The 27,973-nt window shown below is 51.9% G+C and overlaps 1 protein-coding gene and 1 pseudogene across 5 annotated transcripts in view; one reads left to right on the forward strand and one right to left on the reverse strand.

The window, feature by feature from the left end:
* The window catches only part of MPZL1 (myelin protein zero like 1), a 53,530-nt gene extending 35,416 nt beyond the window's left edge, over positions 1 to 18,114 (forward strand). The window contains exons 3-8 of one of the 5 annotated variants that reach the window (XR_009347244.1): positions 3,153 to 3,366; positions 4,066 to 4,198; positions 6,602 to 6,704; positions 12,547 to 13,323; positions 13,867 to 14,023; positions 16,461 to 18,114. Coding sequence is in view for 2 of the 5 variants with exons in the window: in XM_059144981.1 (XP_059000964.1) it covers positions 3,153 to 3,366; positions 4,066 to 4,198; positions 6,602 to 6,704; positions 16,461 to 16,562 (552 nt within the window). In the remaining 3 variants the exon portion in view is untranslated. Of the gene's footprint in view, positions 1 to 3,152; positions 3,367 to 4,065; positions 4,199 to 5,359; positions 5,458 to 6,601; positions 6,705 to 12,546; positions 13,324 to 13,866; positions 14,024 to 16,460 lie in introns of those variants that run through there. The other 4 variants (XR_009347245.1, XR_009347247.1, XM_059144981.1 and 1 more) reach the window with 4 other exon arrangements.
* A 9,470-nt stretch (positions 18,115 to 27,584) lies between these two features.
* On the reverse strand, positions 27,585 to 27,703 carry LOC131815362 (5S ribosomal RNA; annotated as a pseudogene).
* Positions 27,704 to 27,973: the final 270 nt, after the last annotated feature.

The following is a 27,973-nucleotide window of genomic DNA, read 5'->3' on the forward strand; positions in this document are numbered from 1 at the left end:
CCTTCCTGTGCAGCAGGTCCTCAGTCGTGTGCTCTCGCTCTGTAATAATTGGGGGTAGGAATAGTCCGGGGGAGGGGGGACTTCAGACTAAGGTGAGTGGCCAAACAGAGATGAGCGCCAGAGAGCTGACAGGAAGGTTCATCTGTCAGCAGCTGAGTGCGGACCAAGCAGTGTGGTGATTCCACGTGGACGGACCGTCTGGTTCTTTTTTTAATGTACTTTTAAGACATATTATTTATTTATTTGAGAGAGAGCATGTAAGAGAGCACAAGCAGAGGGAGGGTCAGAGGCAGAGGGAGAAGCAGGCTCCCTGCTGAGCAGGGAGCCCAACGCGGGGCTCCATCCCAGGACCCGAGATCATGACCTGAGCTGAAGGCAGACGCTTAACCCACTGAGCCCTCCCGGCACTCCGGCCCCCCTGATTCGTGTCTGCAAGATGGGGACAAGCAGCCCTCCCCCTGGGGCTGCTGTGAGGGTCGCAGAGGATTGTCACGTCAAGTGCTTGGGACCGTGTCTGACTCCTGAGGGGCTAATGTGCACAGTTTGTCCTGTTTCTGTGGTTCCATCTGCACATGGACGTGCTCTAGCGGGTCTCCCTTTTCAGGGTGTCAGTACTCAGCAGGGACAGAGTGTGCTGCTTCTCTCTAAGATAAATTCTGCGTGATGATGGGTTACATCCCCGAGCACCCTCTGGAGGCTGTGCTCCTCGCACGCCTGTCTCATCGCCTCCTCACCCTCGTGAGGAACATGTGTGTTTCCCACTGCAGACTTGGGGGGCATGGGAAACTGCTCAGAGGGTCGTGACCTACCCCATGTCACACCAAACAGGCGGGAATTGTTCAAACCCTCTTTTGTTGCCCTCTGGTTGCTCTGTTATTTCCACTATGTCTCCCTTCACTCAGAGGGAAACAATTTGTTTTTTTTTATTTGTTTGTTTGTTTCGTTTTTAAAGATTTTATTTATTCAACAGAGAGAGACCACAAGTAGGCAGAGAGGCAGGCAGAGAGGAGGAAGCAGGCTCCTCGCTGTGCAGAGAGCCCGATGTGGGGGTCGATCCCAGGACCCTGGGATCATGACCTGAGCAGAAGGCAGAGGCTTAACCCACTGAGCCACCCAGGCACCCCGAGGGAAACATTTGTTTATAATGTTTACTGTCTCTAGGCTTTAGGGATTGCTTCAAGCTGTGTCTCTCAGTCTTATTATTCATTATCCCCTTCCTACGGAGTGTCTTTGAAACATGCTTTCCTAATTTCTGTCCTCCTTCTATGAAATCTTGAGACCACAGATACACTGTTAAATCTGTTTTATATGTAAAAAAGAGTAGCTTTTTTTCTTATTGTTTTCTGTCCTCAGAACCAGTATTTGCCCCCCGTGGTGAGAGGTGCCACCCGTGTTGAGAACGCATGGTTTAGAAGCTCTGGAAGCTGCTATTTGGTCATCTGTGAAGTGGAGAGATCTTTTTTTTTTTTTTTTAAACGGAGAGTCTTTGTGCAAAAAATGTACCCTTGATGCCTTTCCTGAAAGAACAGAGTGACTGCCTGTCCATTATCTCTAGATCATGAGCTCCTGAGGGTCTCCTTTGGGAGCCGGCGGTATGTAGAGATGACTGGAGCCCTGGGAGTAAACTTCAGCCTGAGTGGCTTCACTTCCCGACATGCGATGTCGGGAAAGCTGCATGTTCACTGTTGAATTAAGTCTCCAAAACAAGACCTGTTGCTCCAGGTTGGAATATATCACACCTGACTTCCAAATCCTTAAGTGGACCTATGTCTTCCGGGATTTTCATTAAAAAGGAAGCCGCCCTTGATGTTATGCCAGAGAAGGAAGGCAGGCTGAGGTCAAGTCCACGAGTGCAGATGTTAGATAACTTACTCCCTGGGTACAGCTGGGGGTGAATGTGCGTGAGTTTGCGTAGGAGTGAGTGAGGGCAGGAGTCATGCAGACGTCCGGGGGAAGCGGTCTGCGTCTTTATGGGAACACGGCCTCGCTGCAGAAGATGCTTCCCACAGACGCAAAATGGAGCACACATGAGTTTACTCAAATGAGTCCAAACCTGTGAGGGTTCTCCACCTGAAGTCTTCGGTAAGAGTGGGTGTGAGGGGCATCGTTCAGTCCACGTTCCTTCTCACCAGGAAGACACCCAGTGGTAATAACTTTCTCTCAAAAAGTCGGCTCCATTTATGCTCGAGACAGTCTTGTCAAGTGGCTTCAATCAAGCAAGTCTACAAGACTTACTGTGGAGAACATGCTGTGTTCATTAGCGTATTTAGCTGAGCAGTTTATACTTACACACCACCCTGATCACAGGCAATTCCTGAACGCTTAGCTGTTGATAAAAGATCTTTTAACTCAAAAGCATCAGAATATGTTTAATAAGATGAGCTGGTTGCTTTGGTTTTTATAGGTTTCCCCTGCGAGTAAGGAGAAAGAGCTGCTTGGATCGAAGCCCAGGATCAGGAGAGATCCCTGGCCCCTAGACCATACCTAGCTTCCAAGGTGCTGGGCTTAACAAGGCTTCTTTGAGAAATGAGTTCCTTTGCTAAAAAGCAGGTGTGAGGAAAGTTAGCTGAAGGCTGATGTTTGAAGAGAAGTGAGGACATCGGCGTATCTGGGCTTCCTCTCACACACCCGTAACATTTCCCTGGGAAACCAGTACGTAAGAGGGAGAAGCCCGTCAGATTAACTAACTGCTCTGTGATATTAAGGCTTTACCTGCTTCAGGGCTTTCTAGAACTAAGTGGTAAACTTTGTGAATTCAGACTGAAACCTTTGGATTCACAGTCTCTGTCATGGTGTGGTCACTGGCTCTGAAGGGTCAGATGGTCCTGACTTTGACTTTGGGTCCACCCCCTGTTGTCACTGTGACCCTGAACAGATGGCTTCTTTGAGTCTCCTTTTCCTTATGTTTGAAGAATGGGCAGTAATCACTCCACCAGTGACATATTGAGAAGATTTGAGATGATATACGAGTTTATGGCTTCAGCTGAAATAGTGTCAATCCCTGTGCTTTCTAAACACTGATCTGGCTTCTGTCCCATAGCTCAGTTGTCATATGGAGTTGTATGCCTTTCTCTATGAAGTCTTTGCCCATTACGGCGTGTCGGGTGCCTGCCTGTGAGGAGAGCTCATGTGTCTTTTTTCTCTGGTTGCAGTTTTTCCACTACTCCCAAGGGCAAGTGTATCCTGGGAATTATCCACCATTTAAGGACAGGACCAGCTGGGCTGGAGACCTGGACAAGAAGGACGCGTCCATCAACATAGAAAATATGCAGTTTATCCACAACGGCACCTATATTTGTGACGTCAAAAACCCTCCTGACATTGTTGCCCAGCCGGGACACATTAGGCTCTATGTCGTAGAGAAAGGTACTTCCCTGAGTGTTTTGGCAGTGGTAACACAGTCCCCTTTGTCTCAGGTTCAGTTGAAGAGCAGGAGTGACATTTCCGAGTATGTTTGTCTGCAGTTAGGTGCCCTGCCCCTATGTACCTCTGGATGCGAGGTCGGGGAGCCTCTGCTTCTCCAGCTGCTTGAGCCGGGTTCCCCATCTGTATCCTTGGAGCCCACTGACCCAAATTCAGGAATGTCCTTCTTCAGTATTAATTGGAAGAAAGACCGAACTCACAGTGGGTGGAAGGGGTGGGCCGTGGGGAAGAAGGTGAGTACAGCTTCCATGTCCTTCGAGGGAGAGTTTCCACATTTGCAAAAGCAGGACAGTGTTTGCCTTCCCTTTCTTGGAAAAGAAGCAGGAAATGCAGGTTCTGCATTTGGTGTCTCCTTTGAGACAAAGTCTGCTTTGTTGGAGAGCAAATTGCGGTAAATTCGCAGCCCTGGAATTTCTCTGGCTTTAGAGCATCGGGAGGGAGGTGTGTGTGGCAGACGTGCCTCACCCGTGCCTCCTTCACCCGTGCGCGTGTGCACGTCGTCAGCCAGACGCCAGGAGCTCATAATGCGGACACTAAAGAGGCCGTGGAAGCCCCTAAAGCACTCACTTAGTGATTTAATAAAACCCTGCTTCTTCTCTTGGTAGCAAAGTACCTTAAAACGATTTTGTTCTTTCTCTCCAGAGGTCTTGCCCGTGTTTCCGGTTTGGGTGGTGGTGGGGATAGTTGCTGCTGTGGTCCTGGGTCTCACTCTGCTCGTCAGCACGACCCTGGCTGTTCTCTACAGAAGGAGAAACTCTAAACGGGATTATATGGGGTAAGAAAAGCTGCTTTGGGGGCGGGGGTAGGGTAGGGGAGAGGTTGGGGGAAGGAAAGGAATTTAAAAAACGTGAATGTTTTTGGAGAAAGAATGGTGAAGTATTAGCTACTGTTTGCTTTCACATTGGAGTGGGGGAGTGTGTCCCTGTGTCCCGCAGGGGCCAGCAGAGCGCGGAGGCCTATGGGTGAGCACGGGCTGTGCCTCCGCCCCGCTCCAGAAGGCCCGTCCTGGGTTCGGTGATCAGCACGGCTGTCGGCAGCCCCCTGACCACAGTTAGGACTGCGAGGCCACGCACGTTCCTTTCCCGCTCTGAGTGTGGTTTGAATCTCTGGTAGTGGTCTCACGAGGCTCTCCTTTGCAGTTAGGTGAAGATGAAACGCTAGTCTCAGAGCACGGCGCTGACGGCTGCAGCGCTGTGACGGGAGGGCTTTCCCGCTCTTCCTGCTTGGTGAGCAGTTTTACTGCTTTGATCATTCTCAAATGCACGGCTGGACTCTTCTAAACCCGGCTAGTAAGAGCTGAACAGCAGAGTGTACGAGCAATAAAGAGAAGTAGATTGTCTTTTTGTTTATGGCTTCGGAAAGAGAGTACCTCGTAGCAGAGAGTACGTGTCTAACTGAAGGACCTTCTCCCTGGCTCCAGCTGGACAGGCAGCCCACGCACGCTAGGTATGACTCCCAGGGTAAGACCAAGCGGAGGCCAGGTTCAGGCTGCAGCACGAGCCGGGCCTCCTGTGCACGGGCTTGCCGGCAGCAGCCTGAATCGGGGATTGTGCTCCGAGAGGATGGCGTGCGCCGGACCCCCGTGCTGCTGGACGGTGGGAACCCGGCTCCGCTGCTCTGGTCTTTAGGAGTGCCGTGTTCTAACAAGTTTGAGTGTTCAAATTCAGATCTTGTTTGCTTGGAATGCTCTGTCCTGCTCACTCTGTCTTCCCCTTTGCATGGTGAGTGCTTTACGAAGACCTGTGACTAGAGGGCTGGTTTTCAGCGGGAGACTCACGCCTGGTGGTGACTCGCCTGGGTCTGTAGCTCTTGCTTTGGGGCTCAGAAGGGGGCAGAACTGTGCCTAGAATCCTGCATGGCACCGTGAATGCTGCTTTTCTTCTTACTGTGGTTTTTTCCCTCCCCTGCTCTTTCTGCCGTGGTGTGCCGGGATCAGATCCTGCTTATCTGCCACTTCTTAAGAAAAGCTGACGTAGACGACACCCTGGGACTGTGGCAGGGCTGGGGTCCTCTTCCACCCCCACTAGACACATGGTAACTAATCACACTGCCGTTGCTGTTAACATCGACGTGAGTGTGTGTTCCGTCCCTCGCCCTTGTCGACAGCTAACCCGCTAGCTCTGAGCTAACCCGGCAGTTACTGCGGTTTGTCCACGGATACGTCCTGTGTTTGCATGGGCCCCTTGTTGAGTGTACCATCCCCGGGACCTGGGCTGTCAGGGTTCCTAGAGGGTTTGTGCATCGGAGTATGTATGTTCGTGTGGAGCGGCGGTGCGTGTGTGGTTGCGTGTGTGTGTCCGTGTTCTTTCATATGTGAATTGTGGTGTTGGTGATTGAGACCCTCTTTGTGTCAGATCCCCGGACCATTTTGGTTTGGGGTCAGAGCTCAGAGCTTCCTGTTTCGGAGAAGAGCGCCATTCCTGTTCCCTCTGGGTCTTAGTAACCACACTTGAACGTGACCCCCCACCCCACCCCCAGTCCTGAGAGTTGCTTTAAAAAATGCATCATAAAGGACTTACGCTCCGACAAGTACCACTAGGGAATCCCTAATGAGTTTCCTCCTGCAGTTACTCTGCCTTTATTTATGAGATAATGCTCGTTCTGAAAGACCCCCAGAGGCCTGACCAAGTTCAGCCGGTGTCATGCGACATCCCAGTTTCTTAGTGTTCGTGACCTCCTGGGTTCTCTGATTGGGCTGCAGCCTTCGTGGGGAAACTGAGTCTGGGGAACTATGGGGCGGAAGGAAGGAGGCGCGCCTGGGTGCGGGTCTGGTGACTTCTGGAGCACTCAGCAGAGACCTGCCTTGGGCCACTGGCCGGAAGGCTGGGCTTGCTCGCCGAGGTGGATGACAACAGAGGGAAGACACAGAGCAGCGGAAGCATACGTGACCCTGAGAGCCAGAGCCCCCTCAGCAGGTAGCATGATTGCAATGTGGGGCCAAGAGGTTGCGCCACGCTGGTTTCTGTGCACACACAGTGGGTTCATCAACTTGAGAGAAGTAGTGTCAGGGACGAGAAACAGCCTTGAGTCTGTGACCATTTTGACCCTCATCGTTCTGTTGTGTTGTGTGTTATCTGCTGCTTCATCTTGTCATCACTTGCCTGTCTATATATTTTTTTCCATTTATTTTATTTTCTTTTTTTTTTTACATTTGTTCTCCAAACTGCCAACTCACCAGCTGCAGTACGTCAGAGAGCGCGTCCCCACTTAAGGAGGCGCCACGGAAGTCGCCCTCCGATGCAGAGGGTCTGGTAAAGAGCCTGCCTTCCGGATCCCACCAGGTAATGGCTAGTTGCAGCTCTGACCCCCCGCTCTGCGTCCTGGCACTTTCCTGGTGCCGGAAACAGTACTGAGCCCTGCGGCAGGAAAGAGAGCCACCCGGGAAGGGGGAAGCAAGAGCTGGCTGAGGAGGGCCACGGGAACGCGTGGAGAAGGATCCAGCCCGCAAAGGGTTCCACCGTTTAGATTGTACTAGTCATGCCGCTCCTCTCGGCCCGATGAAATTAGGGGATGGCCTTGTCAGATGTAATTCCTTAACTGCTTAAGGAAACAAGTCCAGTGAACTAAATTATGCTTGAGGCACCTGCAAGACAAGGAATTAGCAGGAAAAAGTGATATTCTTGGTATTGAAAATAAAACGGGAACCATTATTTTGTATGAGTTCTCTAGAAGAATCTGAAAGTAAAGATGTGTGTGAGTAACCGGTAAGCTCGATGAACAGGGCACGGCGTGGAGGTGGACTTCGTATGGAAAGCACAGAGGAGAAGTAACTGTGATTTGGAGCTCAGCATGGGATCTAGCGTCGTGCTTGATAATGTGTTCCGGCTGTGTTGTTGGGACTCTAACTGCGGCACGGCAGAATTCCAGAGCTTAGGACCAATTCTGTCCTTCTGGGATAGAAAGCATTCTAAGGAATTTGGCCAATTCCAGTTTTTCCCTGAGGTGTTTTGGAGCTCCAGTGGATTTAAAGGGAACTGAAGGACAGAATGACAGTGTTCTGTGGAGGGTGATATACTCATGCTCTTTTTTCTTTTCTTTTTTTTTTAATTAATTTTTTTTAATAAACATATAATGTATTTTTATCCCCGGGGTACAGATCTGTGAATCGCCAGGTTTACACACTTCACAGCACTCATGTTTCTTTTTTTAAGATTTTTTTTATTTCTTTATTTAACAGAGAGAGAGATCACAAGTAGGCAGAGAGGCAGGCAGAGGGGGTGGGGGGGAAGCTCCCTGCTGTGCAGAGAGCCTTAAGGGGGCTCGATCCCATGACCCTGAGACCATGACCTGAGCCGAAGGCAGAGGCTTAACCCACTGAGCCACCCAGGTGCCCCACCATGCTCTTATTCCACAGCTTTTACTGAGGCACTGTGATGGTCACTCCCTAAAAGCACACACCCGGCAGTTCACAGAACTGGGCCTAAAACTCAGGTTCTGGCACATTCTCTGTCATATCATAGCATCAGGGCTCATGACTAATTCCTAGTCTGTCTCTTTCAGAGAACATACTATGTCTCAGATACCTCAGCTCACAAATTTGGGTTGCAAATGGGAATAGGGTTATGAATAAAGGCTTGAGAGTTAGGCATAACATCTGAAGAAGGCTTGGAAACTTTTTTTTCTTCTTTAAGTGCTGTGGGCATTGCTTACCTGTTCAAAACAAACAAGGAGATAAAAACCAGAATGGTGTTTGGACATTGGAAAATGAAACAACGCAGTGTGGTACTCTGATCCCTGAGAGAAAGGACACAAAGAAGAGGAGCCCTGTGACACTCTGAGCTTACTGCCTTGAGGCAGTTCCCAGACGGCAGTGCTGGGAGGGGAGGCAAACCGGAATTGAGTTGTCTCGGTGAGTTGAGGAGCAGAAGTCAGTATTTGGGGAGGCCAAGGTTTCTAGGATTTATGAAGCAAAGTACCAGAGAAGAAGAAACCACAGAGAAAAAGAGATGTGCAGTGGTGGGACTCCCTTGAGTTATGTTCCTAAAGGCCAGAATGCAGAGACGTGGTGTTACACAGAGCTTTGGTTGCAGTCCTCACAATTGGTCATGCCTTAGTAGTAGAGCTAGTGCAGCACCAGCATGTGGACACCGTGAGCCCACCATAACAAAGCTTCAAAGGAGGCCTTTGAAGAATCAGACTAAAGTAAAAGTATTTTAGCTGCATGCAAGAACAAAAATCTGACACTCTTTACAAGAATACAACAAAATGCAGCACCCAGCAATGCAAAGTTTACGATGTCTAGCACCAATCAAAAATTACCACACATACAGAGAAGCAGGAAGATAATAACATAACCAGGAGAAAAGCCAATCAATAGAAACAAAACGAGAAATGACAGACAATGGACATAGAACCAGGACATTTAAACAAGCATGAAAATCTTAGAAATAACTTTAATGATGTAAAGGAAACCTTGACATAACGAGACACATAAAAAAGACCAAAACAGGGCAGGGGGTGGGGCGTGAACAGCAGCAGCAGCATTGGACGGCATAACCCAAAGAAGAAAAGATCAGAAAGCTCGAAGACAGCAATAGAAACTACCCACAATGAAGCACGAAGAATGAACCTCTAGGGTTCACTAGAGGAGATGGGCCACATCTGACCAGAGTCAGAAAAGGGAAGGAAAGAGAAGAGAATAAGGAAAAAAATGACATAATAGCCGAATGCTTTCCATTCTTTTAACTATTTTTTCTGAGTAAGAGGAGCCCTGTGACACTCTGCGCTTACTGCCCTGAGGCAGTTCCCAGACGGAACTTCATGTTTCTAAACAACGTTATTATACTACTACTTTTAGATTCTTCAGTTTTAGATATTATCTACTGACCCCCTACTATGGAAAATGAAAATATACATTTCTTTTTCTCCCAGTCTTTTTCCCTCACACACATTCTGTGCACATACATGCACACGGGCCTCTTCCCGATGTGGTTATGTCACTGTATTTAGGGACATTTCAGAGTCGAGTGAACCTTTTTTCCCACCATTGTACCACATATATTTGCTTCCTTTTATAATTTTTTATTTTTCATGGAGTCAATATTTGCCTTTTTATTTGCAGTTTTCCAAGTACGCATGTATGTATGTATGTATTTCAAAAATTTTACTTATTTGAGAGAGGGGCAGAAGGAGAGGGAGAAGCAGGCTCCCCGCTGAGCAGGGAGCCCAACTCAGGGCTCATTCCCAGGCCCCTGAGATCATGACCTGAGCCGGAGGCAGACACTTGACTGACTGAGCCACGCAGGTGCCCCTTTAATAATTTTCAAAAGCTTTTTCTTACTCTCGCTATAATATCCTGTACTTGTTTTCATGAATGCATTTTCTTCTCTCTGCACATACCATTTTTTCATATATTTTATGTGATTTTTATTTTTTTTATTTTTATTTTTTTAAAATAGAGCTTTTCATTTTATTTATTTATTTATTTATTTTTAAAGATTTTAATTATTTATTTGACAGAGAGAGATCATAAGTAGGCAGAGGCAGGCAGAGAGAGAGAGAGAGGGAAGCAGGCTCCCTGCCGAGCAGAGAGCACGATGCGGGACTCGATCCCAGGACCCTGAGATCACGACCTGAGCCGAAGGCAGCGGCTTAACCCACTGAGCCACCCAGGCGCCCTATTTTATGTGATTTTTTAAAAATGTTTTCTTCTGTCACTTGATTTTGCTGTTTCTTTTCAGTTACCTTTTTCTCTTATCGTTTCTTTGATGTTAGAAGCTTTACTCAAACGCTTAGTGACCCCTGGTTACCCATTGATAGTGAAGGTGCTCAGATCTGACCCGAAGCTGCTTGTGTAGGGACAGAGCTTCCTGGGTCACGGGCTTCCCTGTTGATATGAGGTGCTGTTGTCTTCCACCGGGGGACCTCTGAACCTGCTGCTGGGAGTCTCTTCTTAGGTTCGTCACTTTCTCCAGAAGGAAGTCCCTGCTGGGAGTGGAGCAGAGGAAGGAGACACGAGGGCTCCTTGCTCTGTAGGCAGACTTGCCCACACTGTTTGGAGGGCCAACACCTCCCCCTCCCATGCCTGCTGCCCCTGAGTCAGAGGCTGCCTCCCTTCCTGCGAGTCAGCCCCCAGGGTTCTGCCCAGGCCGAAGTTGGTGAGAAATAACCCAACCACAGTGTCGACCAGTAGGGGCATTTTTCAGCATCTGCAAGGTAAGAGCAGACTAGCTTTGGGAGCAGAATTGGAGCATTCCCCACAGTTGATTCCTGGGAGGTTCCCTTTGTGCCCAGGGCAAAGCCCTGAAGGCCTCTTCTGTCCCCATCAACTGCACATCAGGGTTTCTGTTCGGTGGCGTGCACCTGAGTACCCTTTGTCTGACTCACTTATTTTTACCAAGTCATACTGTACCTTTTATTTTGCAGTTGTGCTTGTTCAGACTAGTTTCTGCCTTACCTGTTTCTGGCACTTACACATCCTCTGCCAGTTAGGGCCAGGCTTAGACGTAGATCATGTGATTTCCTAGGAGACTTCTCTTCTAGCTTTTGTTTTGTTTGGCGTTGCATCTTGTGGCCATGTCAACTCACAACAGGGACTGTACTCCGAAGGCAAAAATGTTTGCTTCCTTCACACCATAAAGTTCCCAAGTGCCATAGAGCATTAACAGGTGATCCTAGTCTGTGCTTTTTTTCTCTAAAGATTTATTTGTTCCTTTTAGAGAGCGAGAGCAGGGGAGGGGCCGAGAGAGAGTCTCCAGCCAGACTCCCCTCTGAGCGTGGAGCCCAACACAGGGCTGGATCTCACAATCCCGAAATCAAATGTGATGCTCAACTGACTGAGCCCTGTTCCCCTGCAGCCCCCAGCCCTGGGCACCCCTGGCATGTGCTTTTATTCACCGTCAGTCAAGTGCTATCTTCAGGTTCCAGAGCGATGCCTCTCTGAGCATCGGAGTTTTTGATGGAAGTTGTTTTCGCCAGATCCCTTGTGACATACACTCTCCCTCAGCTTGTTTAGATGGAGGCTGCAAAGATCTTCACAGTTTAGGGAAAACGTACTTGACCTGGTATGTCCATCTTATTAGGGAATTTATGAGATTAATTACCCTTTTTTTTTTTTTAAGATTTTGTTTATTCATTTGACAGAGCACAAGTAGGGCGAATTGGAGAGGGAGATGCAGACTCCCCACCAAGCAGGGAGCCCAATGCAGGACTTGATCCCAGGACCCAGGGATCATGACCTGAGGCTAAAGCAGACACTTAACCTCCTGAGCCACCCAGGCGCCCTAGACTAATCATCTTCTATCAGTTGAATGCAACCAAACATCAGGATTCTCTTAAGAGTCTGATCTGTATGTTCTGGTGTGAACCATTCCACAGGCATGTGGGTACTGGCCATGCAGGCCACATAGGCTGAACTGGGGAGATGATTGGCACCCACCCTGCCCCCCCAAAACCTTAGGATCTCCTGGATTATTGGGATCACTTTTAGGCTTTTCTGTGATGTCCTGAATTTTTTTTTAGTCCTAATGAATATTTGAGGGGGGGTTATTTAGTTTTTGTTTTTTTGAATACACCGGCAAACATCCTTGAGGAGATCTTCGTATTTAGATGAACTCTAAGGTAGTGCGTTAAGAATTAGTGGTATATGGGGGCGCCTGGGCGGCTCAGTCACTAAGCATCTGCTTCAGTTCAGGTCATGATCCAGGGTCTTGGGATCGAGCCCTGCATCGGGCTCCCTGCTCAGCGGGCAGTCTGCTTCTCCCTCTCCCACTCCCCCTGCTTGTGTTCCCTCTCTCACTGTGTCTGTCTCTGTCAAATGAATAAATGAAGTATTTAAAAAAATAAGAGAACTAGTGATGTGTTACAGACTGGCACTGACTTGAGGCCAGCCAGTGGTGGTGGTAACGTGGGGAGAATTATTTCATCTCAGCATCTGTTTGTCATCTCTGAAATGATGGGTTGGGGCAAGTCGATCTTCTCATTTTTCTCTTTTTAGTTATAAGGGCCTGTGGTGCTCTGTGCTTTATAAGGACGGGGTAGGCGGTTGCCCAGCACGCTGGCAGTCAGACCGGTGAAGTGGGGGTGTGGGTAGGAATATGTGCAAACTATACCTTTGTACCTTCTTCTGGGATTTTATCATGACATGTTCCCTGATCACCAAAACCTTCCGTTTCCTACCTGCAGGCACCATCTGAGAACCTGGTAGCATTTGTAGTTACTACTGGGAGAAATAAATACATCCGTGCTATTTTATCAGAAGAGAAGCAGCAGGAGAACCTAAGGAGGATATTTACAAAAGATGAGACGTAACACCCAACCAAGACACTAAGTTTGCTGTTTCATTCGTCTTGCTTTGGTCACTATTTTTGTTATAATTGGAAGGCTTGAGTAAAAGTAGCTTTAATAGTCAGAGGTTTATTTATTCACAAGGGGTCCCAAGGAAGGTACTTCTGTGTTCTTTAGTTCAGTGGCCCCACAGTGTCATCAACAACATAGTTATTTCCACCATATTCTTTTTTCTTAAGATGCTATTTATTTCTTCGACAGAGACTGACACAGTGAGAGAGGGAACACAGCAGGGGGAGTGGGAGAGGGAAAAGCAGGCTCCCCGCCGAGCAGGGAGCCCAATGCGGGGCTCCATCCCGGGATCCTGGGATCATGACCCAAGCCAAAGGCAGATGCTTGAAGACTAAGCCCCCCAGACGCCCCGACCCACTGTACTCTTTCAGTCTCTGCATATCGTCTTGTTCTTGGGCTCCTTCCCGCAGCTTCCAGATGGCTGCCGTGGTTTCTCCCGTGGAGCAGAGGCCGTGGGAGAAGAGCCGACTCGCCTCCCATGCGGTTTTGTTGTGGAGGAAAACCTTCCCCAGAAGTTCGCCCGTAGGCTTCTCTGAGTCCCACAGGGATTGGGTCACCCTGATGGCTCTTCCCGTCCAGGTCATTTACCTGAGCGGGCGGAGGGTGAGCAGCACACACAGGGTGGGGGCTCAGCAGAGCGCGAGCTGGCGGCCTGGTCGGGAAGGGCACGAGGTGGGCACTGCTTCGAGTATCCTGCGTCGGGGATGACAAGTAAAACGCTGCCTTTGGGAAGTTGAGTTTAAAATCATTTTTATGGGCATCTTTCCTGAACCCCGTGCTAGAGGCGGTTAGTGTTCTGTGTGCAGGAGGCAGGCATTGGTGGGGCGTGGGGACGCAATGACCCAGTTTGTGCCCTGTGGCCGGGGCGTGGGGACGTAGCAGCCTTTGAGGTGCGGGTGCATCAGCTCGAGCAGCACTCGGCATGGCCCTGCGCAGCTCGATCTTCTGTGTCCCGCGTTGCACGTGGACAAAGGGAAGCTTGCTCTGTTGCTGGGTGGCGGAGCTGCTGTCCCGTCCAGATCTGTCTGGCTTGGAGGCAGCTGCTTGTTTTCTCCGGCCTGTCCCGTTCTTGTCAAGTCCGCAACACACTCGAGCCCATTGATCTCATCCTAACACGTGGCTGTGTGTCACACTTATTTCTGGCAGGACATAAATACTGAAAAAGCTGTTTTGTGAGCGGTCGCCGAGCATGTGGTGAAAGCAGATGTTCTCTTCTGGTGGTGCCTGGGCTGACAGATCGGGCGTGACTGAGACCAGAAAGGGCCGCAGAGACGGCGGCCAGTGGACGGCAGGACAGAACACGGTAGCTTAAGTCGTGTGATTAATGTGCATTTGGGGCAACCCTTTCTCCATGAACCCTCTGCCCCCACCTGCACCCCTGTGTCTTCATATTGGAAAACTTTTCATACACATGGAATTCAGGAGTAATTTTATCTCCTACCAGCACTAACAGGAGAGACTTGAGTCAAGCAGATTGTTTCTTGAAACATTTTCTAGTTAAAGACAATTTGTGTAGTAATTAATCGGGGAAAACGTATCCAGAGCAGCTTCTTACTCAATTATTGTATGTAATTCTTTGTGGTAAAGCAGTCCCCAGCCGCACCCCACCGAAGGGAAGGGGAGGCTGGAGGGGTGAGTGCCGAGATGTACGGTGGACATCCACGTCAGCACAGGTGCTGTTCCTGGTGTTGTCTTAATTCTCGAACACCCAAAAGTGACTCTCTTCGCGGCGGCTGAGTCATCTCCACGTCCGTCTTCGTTCCCTTGCGTGGGACTTGCATGTTCCGACTTGCATGTTCCGCAGGGACCCAGGCTGCTTTCAGCTTCCAGAGGGCCTTCCGGACCGACTTCCGAGAGCTCTTCTGGATTGCGCTAGATCTGTCAGCACGTGCCTGAGCTTGACCGACATCCCAGAATTCCTCTGGGCCCGTTGCATCATCTGCCCTTTCACCGGCACTCCTGGGTCTGCTGGTCCCGCCGCAGGCACTGAACTCACAAGATCCCGGATCTCGGGAGCCCATTCTAAGAGGGAAAGGGAGTGAGGACAGGGCATAGTGGTAAGCAGTTGAAGGAAAAAAAACACAAATCCACCAACAGGAGGGGATTCCTTGTATCTTTCAGTGTTTCCCAGTTGCTTTTGACAAATGTTGTGTCCTCTTGCCAGGAAAGACAACGCTGTCTCGCATGAGACACCGTACTGGTGTGTCAGCATCTACTGGCTGATTCTCAGCTTGTTCCGTGTTCTTTCTCGTCTTTGTTTTCTCTCTTCTCTCTTCCACTCGCCTGGTGGACCAGTGGCCTGTTGCTGTGTAACAGACCACCCCAAAACCCCAGAACACGGTACCGTGTTTATTTGGTTCCCGGTTCTGTAGGTCGGTTGGGCAGGTCTGGCCGGGAGAGTACAGCCGTGTCCTCATGCTCACCCACACACCCACAGTCGGCTGGACCGTTCGCAGTGGTCTTGGTCATGGTCTGTTCAGGGACAGGCTGTGGGCCCGAGAGGCAGCCCTGGGGTGTTGTTCTGTGATCCACTTTTCACTGCAGTTGCACGTGGTGCAGCCCCAATAGCCGACGTGTCCCTTCTGGAGCGCTTGGAGGGCCTGCGCTCCTCGGGAGCCCCCGGGTCACATTAGAGGAGGCAGGCTCGGGCTCCTAGGTGGGCGTATGCTTGTTCAGTTGAAACTACAGGCGTCTGGCCACTGAGCTTAGGATTCCAGAGGTGAAAGTTTAAGTACAATATTGGACTTCCCAGGAGAGTTTCCTAGATTGGGAGAAAAGTTGACTTTGGGTTATACTGAACTTGTCTTTTGCAATCAGAGCTATTGTGGTGGTGTTGTTTGTAACTTCAGAACCTCTGGGTCGGAAGGGAGGGACAATAAGGGTTGTGAAGTGCAGGCACCGTCTCCGGCCTCTGCTCGACAGCCTCCCCGGAGCCAGAGGGACTCCTGTGCCCTGCTCTGCGCCCCTGCCCCCCGCCTTCCCTGGCTGCCCTGCCTGAGACTATGGAGCCCCCTTCCTCATGCTGAGGCCAAAGGGAGGACTTCCACACTGGTCCGCAGAGTTTTCTTCACGTTGCTTCAGTCGTAGCCTTTTGGTTTTTTATTTTAAAACAGGAAAAATAGTTACATGGTCTTAGATGTCAACGAAGCAATATCTTTATTAGTTATGACAGGATCAGACCGAAAGGGTTATACTCTAAGTAGGCACATGAGAGAGTATTTGAAATGTTTTGAGAGAGTATTTGAAATGTTTTTAAGCACCTGTTTGTACAAAGTGACCGGTTCAGACTGGGCATATCCTTGAGTGATACCCAGGATGCTGGTTTCTTACTGGCATTAGTCTGATGCTCATGATTTCAGGGCGTCTCGGGTTGGGGTAAGTGCCCATCTTAGTTCTTAAAACTCAGATCCCAGTTCCAAGGGCTGAGGAATTCTGTGGCAGGTATTGAGGTAAGGGTAATTCCTGAGGAGGAACATTCTGCTGTACAGAAATCCCCAAACAGATAAAGAAGTAGATGGCATAAGGTAACGTGCCCCCAGGCACCAGCTTCAACAGTCCCAAGACTTGTTTTAGGGTCTTCCCTGGACACGCTGTTCCTAAGAGGTCTCCTCCAAGACGTCTAAAAGGAGGAACTCACGACTCTGGAACCCTAATGTTACCTCTTCAATGATTGCTTCTGCACCTGCCCTTGGAGGGACCCCCGGTTTTCCTAAACCCCTAATTGTCCTTCTCTTCTCCAGGGCCCAGTCATATATGCGCAGTTAGACCACTCTGGTGGACATCACAGTGACAAGATTAACAAGTCAGAGTCTGTGGTGTATGCGGACATCCGGAAGAATTAAGAGAAGACCCAGAACATACCCTAAGCAAGAAATAAATGAAATGGGACACTTGTGCAGAAAACGGAGCCCAAACCCCGTGTGGGCTGGGAGAGCTGGGCAAGGACAAACACGTTTATTCACGGAAGGAGAAAAAGATTGTATAAAGGATATGTATAAACATTTTATTTAATCTGATACGGGGAGCCAGTGCTGCATGACAAAAAGATGCTATGATTCTACGTATATATGAACTGCCTTGCTGTTCTGTGCTGTCTTCCAGGGTCATTTACAGTTGGGAAAAGTCCAAAACATTCCTGTTGCTGTCATTTACGTGCGGTTTGCCTTCGTGGAGACAGTGCAGATCCTTAGTGTTCCAGTAGACGTGGCCCTGTGGTCTAAGGGCTTAGCCAGTCTTAGCATTTATTGTGGTCGGAGAGCGGAGACGCTGACCAGTGTCGGCACCCCTGCTGGGCTGTAGGAGTTGGAAAACCTCATCTCGCGTGCCCCTTGGACACAGCTTGAGAAGTCTTTGTTGGTGTATTTCTCTCTAGAATACAGGGTGGTCTTTCGCTTTGTATGTTGTGAGACCGACTTTCATGTTACACCCTAACCCTCTCAGTTTGTGGATCTGGCACAGTGAGACCAGCAAAGGGTAAATGCCGAGGCCACCGCTTCCTCGATGCTTTCAGATGGATACCATAAACACCGTTGATGTAGGAAGCCTAGGCCTTGCTTAAGGAGTGGGTAGCATTTGGAGAGTAAGAAGTACTGCTTAACATTCTTTGCCCAGGTCCTTCCTGCTTGAAGTAAGGGTCTCCGTCCAGCCAAAGGAGAGGAGTTTCTTTTCCTTTTAAGTGGGCACAAATGGGGTCATTACAAAGCCAGTCTGTGGCACCCGGAGCTGTCTCGAGACGATCCTCTTTGGAAGAGCTTCCGGCATGTCTGGCGAGACGTGGCGTCAGTCATAGCTCTGTGATAGCTTCCCGGTGTCTCAAGAGGCTGAAGATAGTCTAGACTTGTGAATCAGGGTAGGGTTATTAGCACTTCTACTCTGGGGTTCCCGTCTCTGTCACTGTTTTGAAGTTTGGGGTGGGGTTTTGGGGGGGGGTTCTTTTTTTTATTTTTACTCCACCCCCTACTTCCCCCAGTACGTGGAATCGATTAAAACTGAGAGCTCGGCACCCGCTCTAGCAACAGCCGCTGGCCCCCGGCCCCCTTGCCGCCCAACCAGACCCCTGGCCCTGGCAGCAGGCGCCTCCTAGCCCTTCCTCTTGTGTCCCAGTGTGCCTGTGCCTGCTGCAGAGGACAATGGTGGGGTTGCTCTCAGCTGGCAGAGCTGCCCTTCCTGTGCCTTATTAGTGGCAGGACGAGACCTTTTAACATTCCATGTGATCAGGGGACACCCAGAAGGCATTTCTTAAGAGACGAAAATCCCAGACCACCTCTCGGTTTTCAGTGAAATGTATCCAGCTCGGGAAAACCCATCTAGTTCGTTATTATTTTTTTGTTTTTTCCTTCTTCAGAATTGTTGTACCTTTGTGAATATCTTAATACATCTTTTTCAATTACTGAATCGTGTCATGTCTTCCTTCTTTACCGTTCGTCCCCCTCGGGCCGCACTGGGCTCCTCACTCTTCAGGAGCACCATGCACTGCCCGCTTCAGGCCCTGTGCACCTGCTGTCCCCTCGGCCTGGAGCTTGCACTTGGCACCTGTCTGGGTGGCTTAATCCCCCACTTCCTGTAAGCGTCCGCTCCCCTCAGAGAGACCTTCGGCCGCGTGCAGAACAGCCGCCTCACCCCCTTGGCCGGCTCCCCGGCCCCCTGGGTCCCACTGCCGTGTGCTTGGCCAGCTCTGCCCGTGGGAGCACGAGCCCCAGAGCACGGCTCTGGCTCGCAGCTCCATCTTCAGGGCACAGACCAGTACCTGGTGCTTAGCCGGGGCTCCATGAGCACCGACGGGTGCATGACCCTGCCCCAGGGGCTGTGCCGGCCCAGGAGACTGAAATGAAGCAGCCAAGCTCCAGGCCCTTGCCACAGAGCAGGCCTGACGGGGCATAACAGCGCCAGCCAGCACCGACTGAGCGGTGGGCCCGGCACTCGGCATTTCTCACGCTGCGTCGCACGGTGCACATGCTACTTGGACAACTCTTCACCCCACTTGTAGAAAGAGTGTCATGCTTGCGGTGTAGTCCTTGCCTGAGGTTACTCAGCGAATAGTGTCCAGAGAGGCAGGACTGGGCTTGTTCTGAAACACTGCCCTGTGACCTAGCTCACCAAGATAAGCAAATAAATAAAAGAACTTCTTCATTTGAGTCAATGTGCCATGTGCTGAAAGGCAGTCCTCGTGTTCAGGAGGAGCTCGGTGGGGCTGACGTGAGGGTGGTGTGGCACAGACACAGGGATCAGGAGCCACACTCAGTTTGGAAGACAAATATGGTGACAGTCTGTTGAGAGCTGTGTCACAAGTAATGAGGGTGCTTGTGTGGCTCAGTTGTTGGGTGTCTGCATACAGCTCAGGTCATGATCTCAGGGTCCTGGGATCGAGCCCGCATCGGGCTCTCTGCTCGGCGGGGAGCCTTGCTTCCTCCTCTCTCTCTCTGCCTGCCTCTATTTATGCTCTGTCAGATAAATAAAAATCTTTAAAAAAAAACAAATGCTATAATGTCTTATAAGCCATGATGTTTTCTAGGGATTTATTAACTTGCTAAAATTACCACAGACGCACAGGCGGCTGGCTGGCCAGCCTTCACGCTCTCCTGAGTGGGAGAGGGTTGGAGCTCAGGCCCGCCGTGGGAGAGGATCTCATGGGAATGCAGCGATCATGTGAAGCGGCGCCAGGAAGAGAGACCCTCCTTCAGCACACAGAGGCAGAGTACCTGGAACTGGGTCTGGGGAAGTTGCTCCCACGGGGGCTCTGGTTTCCAGGCTGCACGGGGAGTGCACCAGCCAAATACACTCTCGTGATTGCTGAGGCGGCCCCAGCCCCAGGCGGGCGGGCTTGGCAGTATTTAAGTGGAAACCTCAGATTCTCTAACACCCCCCCCGCCACCCCTCGAGGCTCCCTCCGCATCCTTCTGGGTGACTGCCATGCTGGCCCGGTTGGGGTGAAGAACCGATGACTTCATCCTCCCCCGAGTGCCTGGGACAGCGGAGGGAGCGCTCTTGCCGGGCAGGACGGTGACAGGTGTCGTTGGTGGAGGTGAGGCAAGGCACTGCCCGTCTGTCTCTATGGCGGGTTCCCACACTCACGTTCTCCCTGTATATCCACGTTTTCTGTGAAGGATTTCAAACTGGCACGAGAGGGGAGGGTAAAACCCACTTCCACACATCCGCCTCAGTGATGCTTCAGCTGCCCCTTTCTCCTTCTTCCTCTTTTCTGAATTATTTGAAAACAAATCCCAAAACATGTCCATTTACCTGACGTTCTTTGGTCATGTCTAAAAATAGGTAAATTTTGTTACATAACCGTAATGTCTTATTACATTTAACAGAAACTTTTTTTTTTTAATTTATTTAAGAGAGCAGGGGGAGGGGTAGAGGAAGAGCTCTGAGCCAGACGCGGGCTTGATCCCATGACCCAGAGATCAAGATCTTAGCGGACACCAAGAGCCCGGATGCCCACTGACAAAGCACCCCAGGCACCCCTAACGGAAACGTGTAAAGAAAAACCACACATTAAAAAAAAAAAAGAAATCTTGCCATTTGCAACGACGTGGATGGCACTAGAGGGTGTTATGCTGAGAGAAATAAGTCAATCGGAGAAATACAAATCTATGATCTCTCCGATACCAGGAAGTTGAAAAACAAGACAGGATCATGGGGGAAGAGAAGGAAAAATCAAAAGCAGGAGACAAACCATAAGAGACTCTTAATCAAACAGGTTTGCTGGCGGGGGAGGGGTGACTGGGGATGGACACTAAGGAGGGCTCACGTTGCGATTGTTGCGATTTTGTATGCCTGACGAATCACCAGCCTGTACTTCTGTAACAAGTAATACACTGTATATTAGTTGAATTAAATTTTAAAAACACATTTAAACAATTCTTTGACTATAGGAGCGCTTGGGTGGCTCAGTCGGTTAAGCCTCTGCTTTCCGCTCAGGTCATGATCCCAGCGTCCTGGGATCGAGCCCCACGTGGGGTTCTTTGCTCAGCGGGAGGCCTGTGTGTCCCTCTCCCTGGGCCCCTGCTTGTGCTCTCTCTCGCTCACTCTCAAAAAAAATCTGTCTTAAAAAATAATGACAAGAATTCCTTAATATCATCTAAAACCTGTTCATATTGAAATTCCCCCGTCTCAAAAATGGCATTTACAAATGGTTTCTTCGGATCAGGACCCATGCACACACAGCTCCAATGACGTCATGCCTGTGTCCGAAACAAAGACAGGACCACGGACCTCTGTGGTTTGTTTTCTTCCCTCAGCGTGGTTCGGAGCAGCCTCTGTGCAAGCACGGAAAGCCCCAGGCCCTCAGCCGGTAACACCTAGGGAGCCTGCTCTCTGGTCGATGCACCATATTGGAAACCATTTCTGACTTCCTGGCTTTTGTTCTACTTGTCTTGTTTCTGTTGACCCAAGTGCTCCTGCAAGCGTCACCTGCTCTCGTGACTGAAAAATTTGCAGCCCGGGGCAGCGGCGTGGGAGGAGACAAGCCCCCTTGGAAAGGGAGTCGGAGGGGTCGATGGTGGTGGCCTTCTAGCCCCCTTCGGGCTCCCTGTCCCCACCACATCCTTCTGAAGGCCCCGCGGCTGCCAGAAGGGCCACCGACTGGACTGTAAGAACAACAGCGGGGGGGGGGGGGTAGGAGGCTGGCGGAGGCCCCCGCACCTGCAGGCCCTGGCTGTGCTCACAAGGACGGAAACGTAAACCTTTCAAGCCCCCAAGTCCCTGAGGAGCTGCTGCTTCCGGCTTCCCTTTCCTCCTGCAGACAGGGTGTGGGACCATTGTTCCTTCTTGGCTCAGGTTTGGGTTGGGTCCGTCATTCCTTTGCTGGGAGCCTAGTGGCCCCAGCCTGCAGGGCTCCTGAGCATGAAGAGGAAGGGCTGGTTCTTTTCTTTTCTTTCTTTTTTTTTTTTTTTCACGTCCACAGTTGGGACGAGGAAGTCTGGCAGGTTTAACATCCCTACGTCTGCTTCGGAGCCCTGCCCTTCAGTGCTGCGTGGCGGACACACGGGGTCTACTTTGGGCTCCTGTGCCCAGATCGCCACTCTGCTGAGGGAATGGGGGACAGGGCCCAGCTCAGGCCAGCTGGCTGAGGGCTCGAGGTTTGCCTTCACCTGCCACAGACTCCGAGGACACAACTTTGACTCTAGATCCATTCTCGTTCTTTCTTAGGGTTTTGTTTTTGTTTTTTTTGATTTTTAACAACAGTGTCTTTCCTCTCAATAAAAGAAATATGTTTACTTCATTTTGTAGGGAATCTCTTAAAATGTACAAGAGACCCGGAGGAATGTGGAGCAGGGAACAAAGAAGCTCTTGCTCTCGCGGGCCCCATGGAACCCCAGAGGCTTTGTTTCTAATGCATCTGGACGTTTCTATCAGAGTCAAAGGCCTGGACTTTCCTGCCCAGAAGCCTTTCCTGAAGGTAGTTGCTCTGCCAGAGGGAGCAGAGTTTCTGAAAAGTTTGCCTAGGCGTTTTGGTCCCAAAGAATGTAAAATATCTGTGGACCAAGTAGGTGCTGGTGGCCAGCAAGGGCCACACCACGCGGAGTCCTTCCCTGCAGGGAAGCTCCAGGGTCAAGCCTGTGGAACAGCATCACACCCCGAGAAAGGAGTACGTATAGAAGGCACAGCCTGAACCCCTCAGACACGGACACCTCAGGACACGCAGGGGTGCGGAGAGTAATGACTTCTGCTGGCTAAGTGAGCGTGAGCAAGGAGGAAGCAGGTGTGCCCACACCTGGCTGGAAATACCTGGGCTGATACCGTGAGGAAGATGAGAGATTCGGGTGCCTTGTGTACATTTTGTCCATTTCAGTTCATTCTGGGTTTTTCCAGGGTTCCCTTTCACGCCACCTCCTCCTCCCCGTCCACAGGCATGTATTCAAGTCATTGCAAAAGGCAGTCCCTTCCCCTGGAGGCCAAGGGCGGGTAGGAAGGAGGGTAGAAGTATAAAGCAGGCTAGCCAGTGTGTGACCTGGCATCAGATGGACATCAGAGCTGTTGTCAAGCACTGGTTTGGTATCTGGAATCCCGTTAATTGGAGAAATACATCTTTTTTGTGTAAGTATTTTATTTGTCAGAGAGAGAGAGTACACATGCAGTGGAGGCAGCAGGCTCCCCGCTGAGCAGGGACTCAGATCCCAGGACCCCGAGATCATGACCTGAGCCAAACGTCTGCACGTTCAACGGACTGAGCCGCCCAGGCGTCCCAGCAGAGATCCATCCCGACGAGAATTGTAGCCCATGCAACATGATACCTGTTCTCCTACGTATTAGTGATTCCCCTTCGATCCAAGCTGGTATCACTCTTTACAGATGCTCCCGGTCCATCTTTGATGGTTCTGCCTTGACATTTTAAGGTCAATGAAGTTAGTGCATGGCCCCCTATGGTTGCCAGTGGCCACATGCAACCACTGACATGAAAATTACGTGAAGTGAAATAGAATTTACAGTTCACATCCTCCGTTGTACTAACCACATTGCAGGTGCCTGGTAGCTGCAGGTGCAGAGGACGGGACACACGCGCGGACAGCAGCTTTCCTTCAGCACAGGGAGTTCTGTCGGACAGCCCCAGGGCAGACCACACAGGAGCCGGCTGCCTTTCAGTCCGTGGTGCCCCCACACACTCTCCAGACCGGCGGAGGCCGGTCCAGTCGGAGGGGACAGCCCAGAGCCTCGGGCTGGGGGAGAGAGGGGCCAGCGCGATGGCCACGTCGGATTCGGCAGGGCTTGGGCCCTGACAGCCTTGCGGTCCAGGCTGAGAAACGGGACGGCCGCCCTGAAGGCAAAGGGCTTTAGCAGAGCAGCAGCGAGCGGGAATTCATAGGGAGGGAGCGCACCTGCCCGCCTGTGGGGTGGCGGCCAGAGATCTGTTAGGTGGCTGTCGGGGACGCCGGTCACCAACCAGCAGGATCGTCAGAGCGGTGGGAGTGAGGATGGCCAGGAGGGTCTGGGGAGGGCCGGGGGAGGGGGTGCGAAGAGCGACGGGCGGGCGGGGGAGAGACGGCCCGAGAAGAGCAGCGGCAGCACCGCGAAGAGACGGGCAGCCGCTCGCGGGCGGGGGCTCCTGAGGGCCTCAGGGCTGTGGCCCAGGCGACAGGTGGCGATGGAACAGTCCGCTCGGTGGGTCCCAGGATGACCAAGTGCTCGGAGCGCCGCGTCCCCAGTGGACGGGGCCTCTCCCTACGTGCCGGCCGCCGGCGAGCGTCCTCCTCCGGCTTCAGCGCTTCCTCCGGCGTCTTCGACGGGGCTGACCCCTCGGCGGCGGCCGCGCCGGCTCCAGGCCCGCACCGCGTCTCCCCGCGTCCGCCGCTGCCACCCCGCGCTCCCCGAACGGAGTTTCTGAAACAAGGCGGCGCGCCGCGGCCTCGGGGAAGTCACCACGTCCCCTGCGGAGCTCGCAGCCCCTCAGCCGCCAGGTCCTCGGCCTCGAGAGACGTCGGTCCCGCGCGCTCCGGAGCTCGGTTCAGACCCTGAGGGAGGCCCAGGCTCCCTGTGGCTTCCACAACCGCTTCTCCAGCCTGAACACCTTACCCCAGCCTGGCAAGGCTCCCCCGGCCGCCGGCTGTCTTCCAGGAAGCTTCCGAGAAACGTCGAAAGCCGTGAGGGTGCGCGTCTCTCCATGTCGTCCTCCCACAAGCCCTGTGTGGTTCTCCCCCAAATCCTGGGTTTAATTGCCTGTTTATTCCCTCTGCAGGGAGCTTACCTGAACTAACTCCTACCAGCCCGCAAAGCCGGCCGGTATTACTGTCCCCGTTTAACACACGGGAACGGGGGCGCCTGGGGGGCTCCGTGGGTTATAGCCTCTGCCTTCGCTCGGGTCATGATCCCGGGGTCCTGGGATCGAGCCCCGCATCGGGCTCTCTGCTCAGCAGGGGCCTGCTTTCCCCCCCCCCCTCTGCCGGCCTCTCTGTCTACTTGTGGTCTCCGTCTGTCAAATGAATAAGATCTTAAAAAACAAAAAACAACAAGGGAACTGCCCACGAAGAGGTGACCCTGCCCAAGGACACAAAACGGGCGCCTGGCCGTGCGGGGATCCTGTTCAGAGACGTCCTGGACCCACGCGTCGGTAACGACCAGGCAGACGGGTCCTCACGGGCCTGTCCTCACGGCCCCAGCCCAGAGCCCCTGCGGGTCACCTTCGCTCATCTCCGTTAGGGTCCACGCGTCTCACCCGCTCAGTGCACGACGCGTCCCAACCTCTCGGGGGCCTGTGGAAACGCGAGCACCTCCCGCCATCTGCGAGCTCTTCCCGCCCACTTCCCGCGCGCCCAGCCCCTGCGCCCCCCGCCTGGCGGTGGAGGAGGGGGACAGAGCCCCGGCCTCCAGCGACCTGCAGAGGGAAGGGGGTCAAAGGTCGTGCTTAAAGAAAGAAGCGGATGTCCGGTCTTGTCCGTTCCCTGCGCTCCTGAAGCCTCAGGTATTCGGCGCTTTCTCCGGGGAACTCTTGGCCGGACACACCCGCTCCCGTGGTGTTGCAGGCGGGGTGGGGGCTGCCCTGGACGCGGAAGTGGTTCAAAGGGTCGCGAGCCGGGGCGGGACCAGAAAGGGGGGGGGGGGGGGCGGGACGCTGCGACCGCGGCCACAGCGGGAGGCGGCGCTGCCATCTGCTGGCCAGAGAGGGGACGTGCCCACGCCCGTCCTGTGGGTGGGAAGCAGGCCCTGACGGCTCCCAGTGTGAGTGTTCTGGATGTGGGGAAAGTGACAGGAAGGTCACATAACTGGTTTGAGGCAGGCTGGGGGCCGGAAGTGCAGGGTTCCTGTACAGCCGGACACACTCCCCTCTGGGCTGCGTGAGTGCCACGGCGCATCTTCCCAGCGCGGTCTGGGAGTTCGGGGGCTGCACCTCCAAGAACCCCTGCCTTCTCCCTGTCCACCTGCTCCACCTCCCAGCCTTGCCCATCTTTGCAAGGGGGAGGGGGGGTGGCTAGGGAGGGGGGCCTGGCTCACTTCAGGGCGGGGCAGCTCCAGAGCGTCTGCTGGCCCAGAGGGGCTCATGCGAGGCTGTCCTCCACACCCACCCATGTGCCCCCCACCTGCTCCACTGTGACAGCTCCTCCACCCAACGGACTCTTCCGCTCCCACCAACTCTTCCCTCTGCTCCCACCACAGCTCTCCTGCTCTCCTTGCACAGCGACCTTTATGCGGTCAGTTGAGCCCCACCCCTACACAGGTGGCCAATCGGATCTCAATTCACCCTAGTGGATATACACATGTCACACCGATTGGACATCTCCACCCGCCTGCCCCGCCGCTACTACATCCAGGGTCCACAAGCACGTTCCTCTGGGAGGGGCGGGCCCTTACATTCTCCCCTTTTCTTTGGAGATTAGTCAAATCCTTGACTTTTCAGATAGTTCTATCTTATATTGAACATATAAAACTAACATTTTATCGCCCCAATTTTGATTAGTATAGCAACAATAAACTTACAGTTTTTTTAGTCTTAGTTTCTAGTCCATGGTCAACATGGTCTGTCAGCTGCCGCTGCCATCTCTGGGGGGCATCCTTACTCTCGGCTTGTTTGACGTGACCCGCATGAACCCAGGCCCTAATACCTTCTACTTTTACTGCCGTGGGGGTGGTTAGGATAACAGTAAATTGTCCCTTCTAGCGAGGCTTCAAGTTCCCCACTTGATAGTGACGTATCCAAATCAAGTCCCTGGGATGTGGTTCCACCACTGTCTCTGTCCCAGTGTGGGCAGTTTGGATCCCTTCTTTTTAAGACAGATTGTAATGCCTGCAGTGACTGGGGTATAGACTGATCAGTCATTTCTGCTAGGGCAACCTCCTGTAGCCTAGGACAGAGCGGGGGCGGGGGGGTGGGTGTCGTCCCAAACATTTCAAATGGGGTCACCTTGTTTAAATAGGGTGTACATCGTGCCCTGAGGAGAGCAAAAGGAAAGAGATCCATCCATCCACTGCCAGCCTCCAGAATTAACTTTGTCAAGGTGTCTTCGAGAGTCTGGTTCATTCTCTCCTTGCTCAGAGCTCTGGAGCCAGTAGGCACACTGTAGTTTCCAATTAGTGCCCACGGCCTTGGCCATCTGTAGCGCCTTGGTGAATGCAATCAGCTTTGCTTTTCCACCGAGGTCCTGTGTGGCAGGGCTGTTGTCCAGAGTCCCTGCTCAGGAGAAACCATTGCAGCCCCCGCATACCTCTTTCCACTGACCATGTAACTACTCCCTTCTGTGAACAGAGTCATTTCCGCATCCGGGAGGGGAGTATCTCTGAGATCCAGCCTTCTTCCCATGACTTGGGTTAGGACCTTCCTGCAGTTGTGTGGGTGGTCAGCCAGCACCTCTGGTAGCAATGTGGCTGGATTTAGTACTGCCGGGGGCCGGAAGATCACTTTTTTTTTTCGTTCAGGAGGAGGGCCTGATACCCCGTGACTCAGGCATTTGTTATCCACCGGTATGGTGGAGTCCAGAGAAGGCCCTCAATAATGTGGGTGGTAGTCAATATGAGATTTTGATCCAGAGTCAATTTGCATGCATTCTTGACCAGGAGGGCCATGGCCGCAATTATGCAGAAACAAGGGGGGAACCCAGCTGCTACTGGATCTAGTTTCTTGCTAAGATAGACCACTGGCCTTCGCCAAGGCCCCAGAGTCTGAGTCAAAACTCCTTTAGTCAGCCCTGCCTTTCCATCCACATAGAAGTGGAAGGGCTTGGTAACATCTGGGATGACCGATGCTGGGGCACAGAGTAAGGCTTTTTGTATCTTTGTAATTCCCGAAATGCTCCTTCTGCCTCAGCTGTCCACACTCTACCATAGTGAGTCCTCCCTTAGCCAGTTTGTAGAGAGGTTGTGCCATCTCCATGAAGGCAGCATCCACAGCCAGCAGTAGCCCATGTTCCCAAGAAATTCCCTCTTGGAGATCAAAGCGAAAGCAACCGGTATTCCCTGGCAGTCTTCCATCCAAGTACTAACCAGGCCCGACCCTGCTTAGCTTCCGAGATCAGACGAGATCGGGCACATTCAGGGTGGTATGGCTGTAGAAATCATAAGGTTCTTACCATATATTCTCAGATGAGTGTACGCAACACCCTATGTAACATGGAACTGTCCTCCCCTTGCTGGAGGAAGCTGAACTTTCTCATACCTTACTGTTCCCTTAATCTGTCTAGGCTTGGTTAGCTACCATATCTCTCTTGTTCACATTTACGTTGGCCCCTGGCCTTCTTGGGCTATTGATGCCTTGTGGTCATACCCATTCTGTACAAAGGAGGAGGTAGTGGAGGGTTTCTAAGTGCTTGGAACAGAATGAGGT

Source organism: Mustela lutreola, chromosome 14 (genome assembly GCF_030435805.1).
Source record: "Mustela lutreola isolate mMusLut2 chromosome 14, mMusLut2.pri, whole genome shotgun sequence".
NCBI lineage: Eukaryota > Metazoa > Chordata > Mammalia > Carnivora > Mustelidae > Mustela > Mustela lutreola.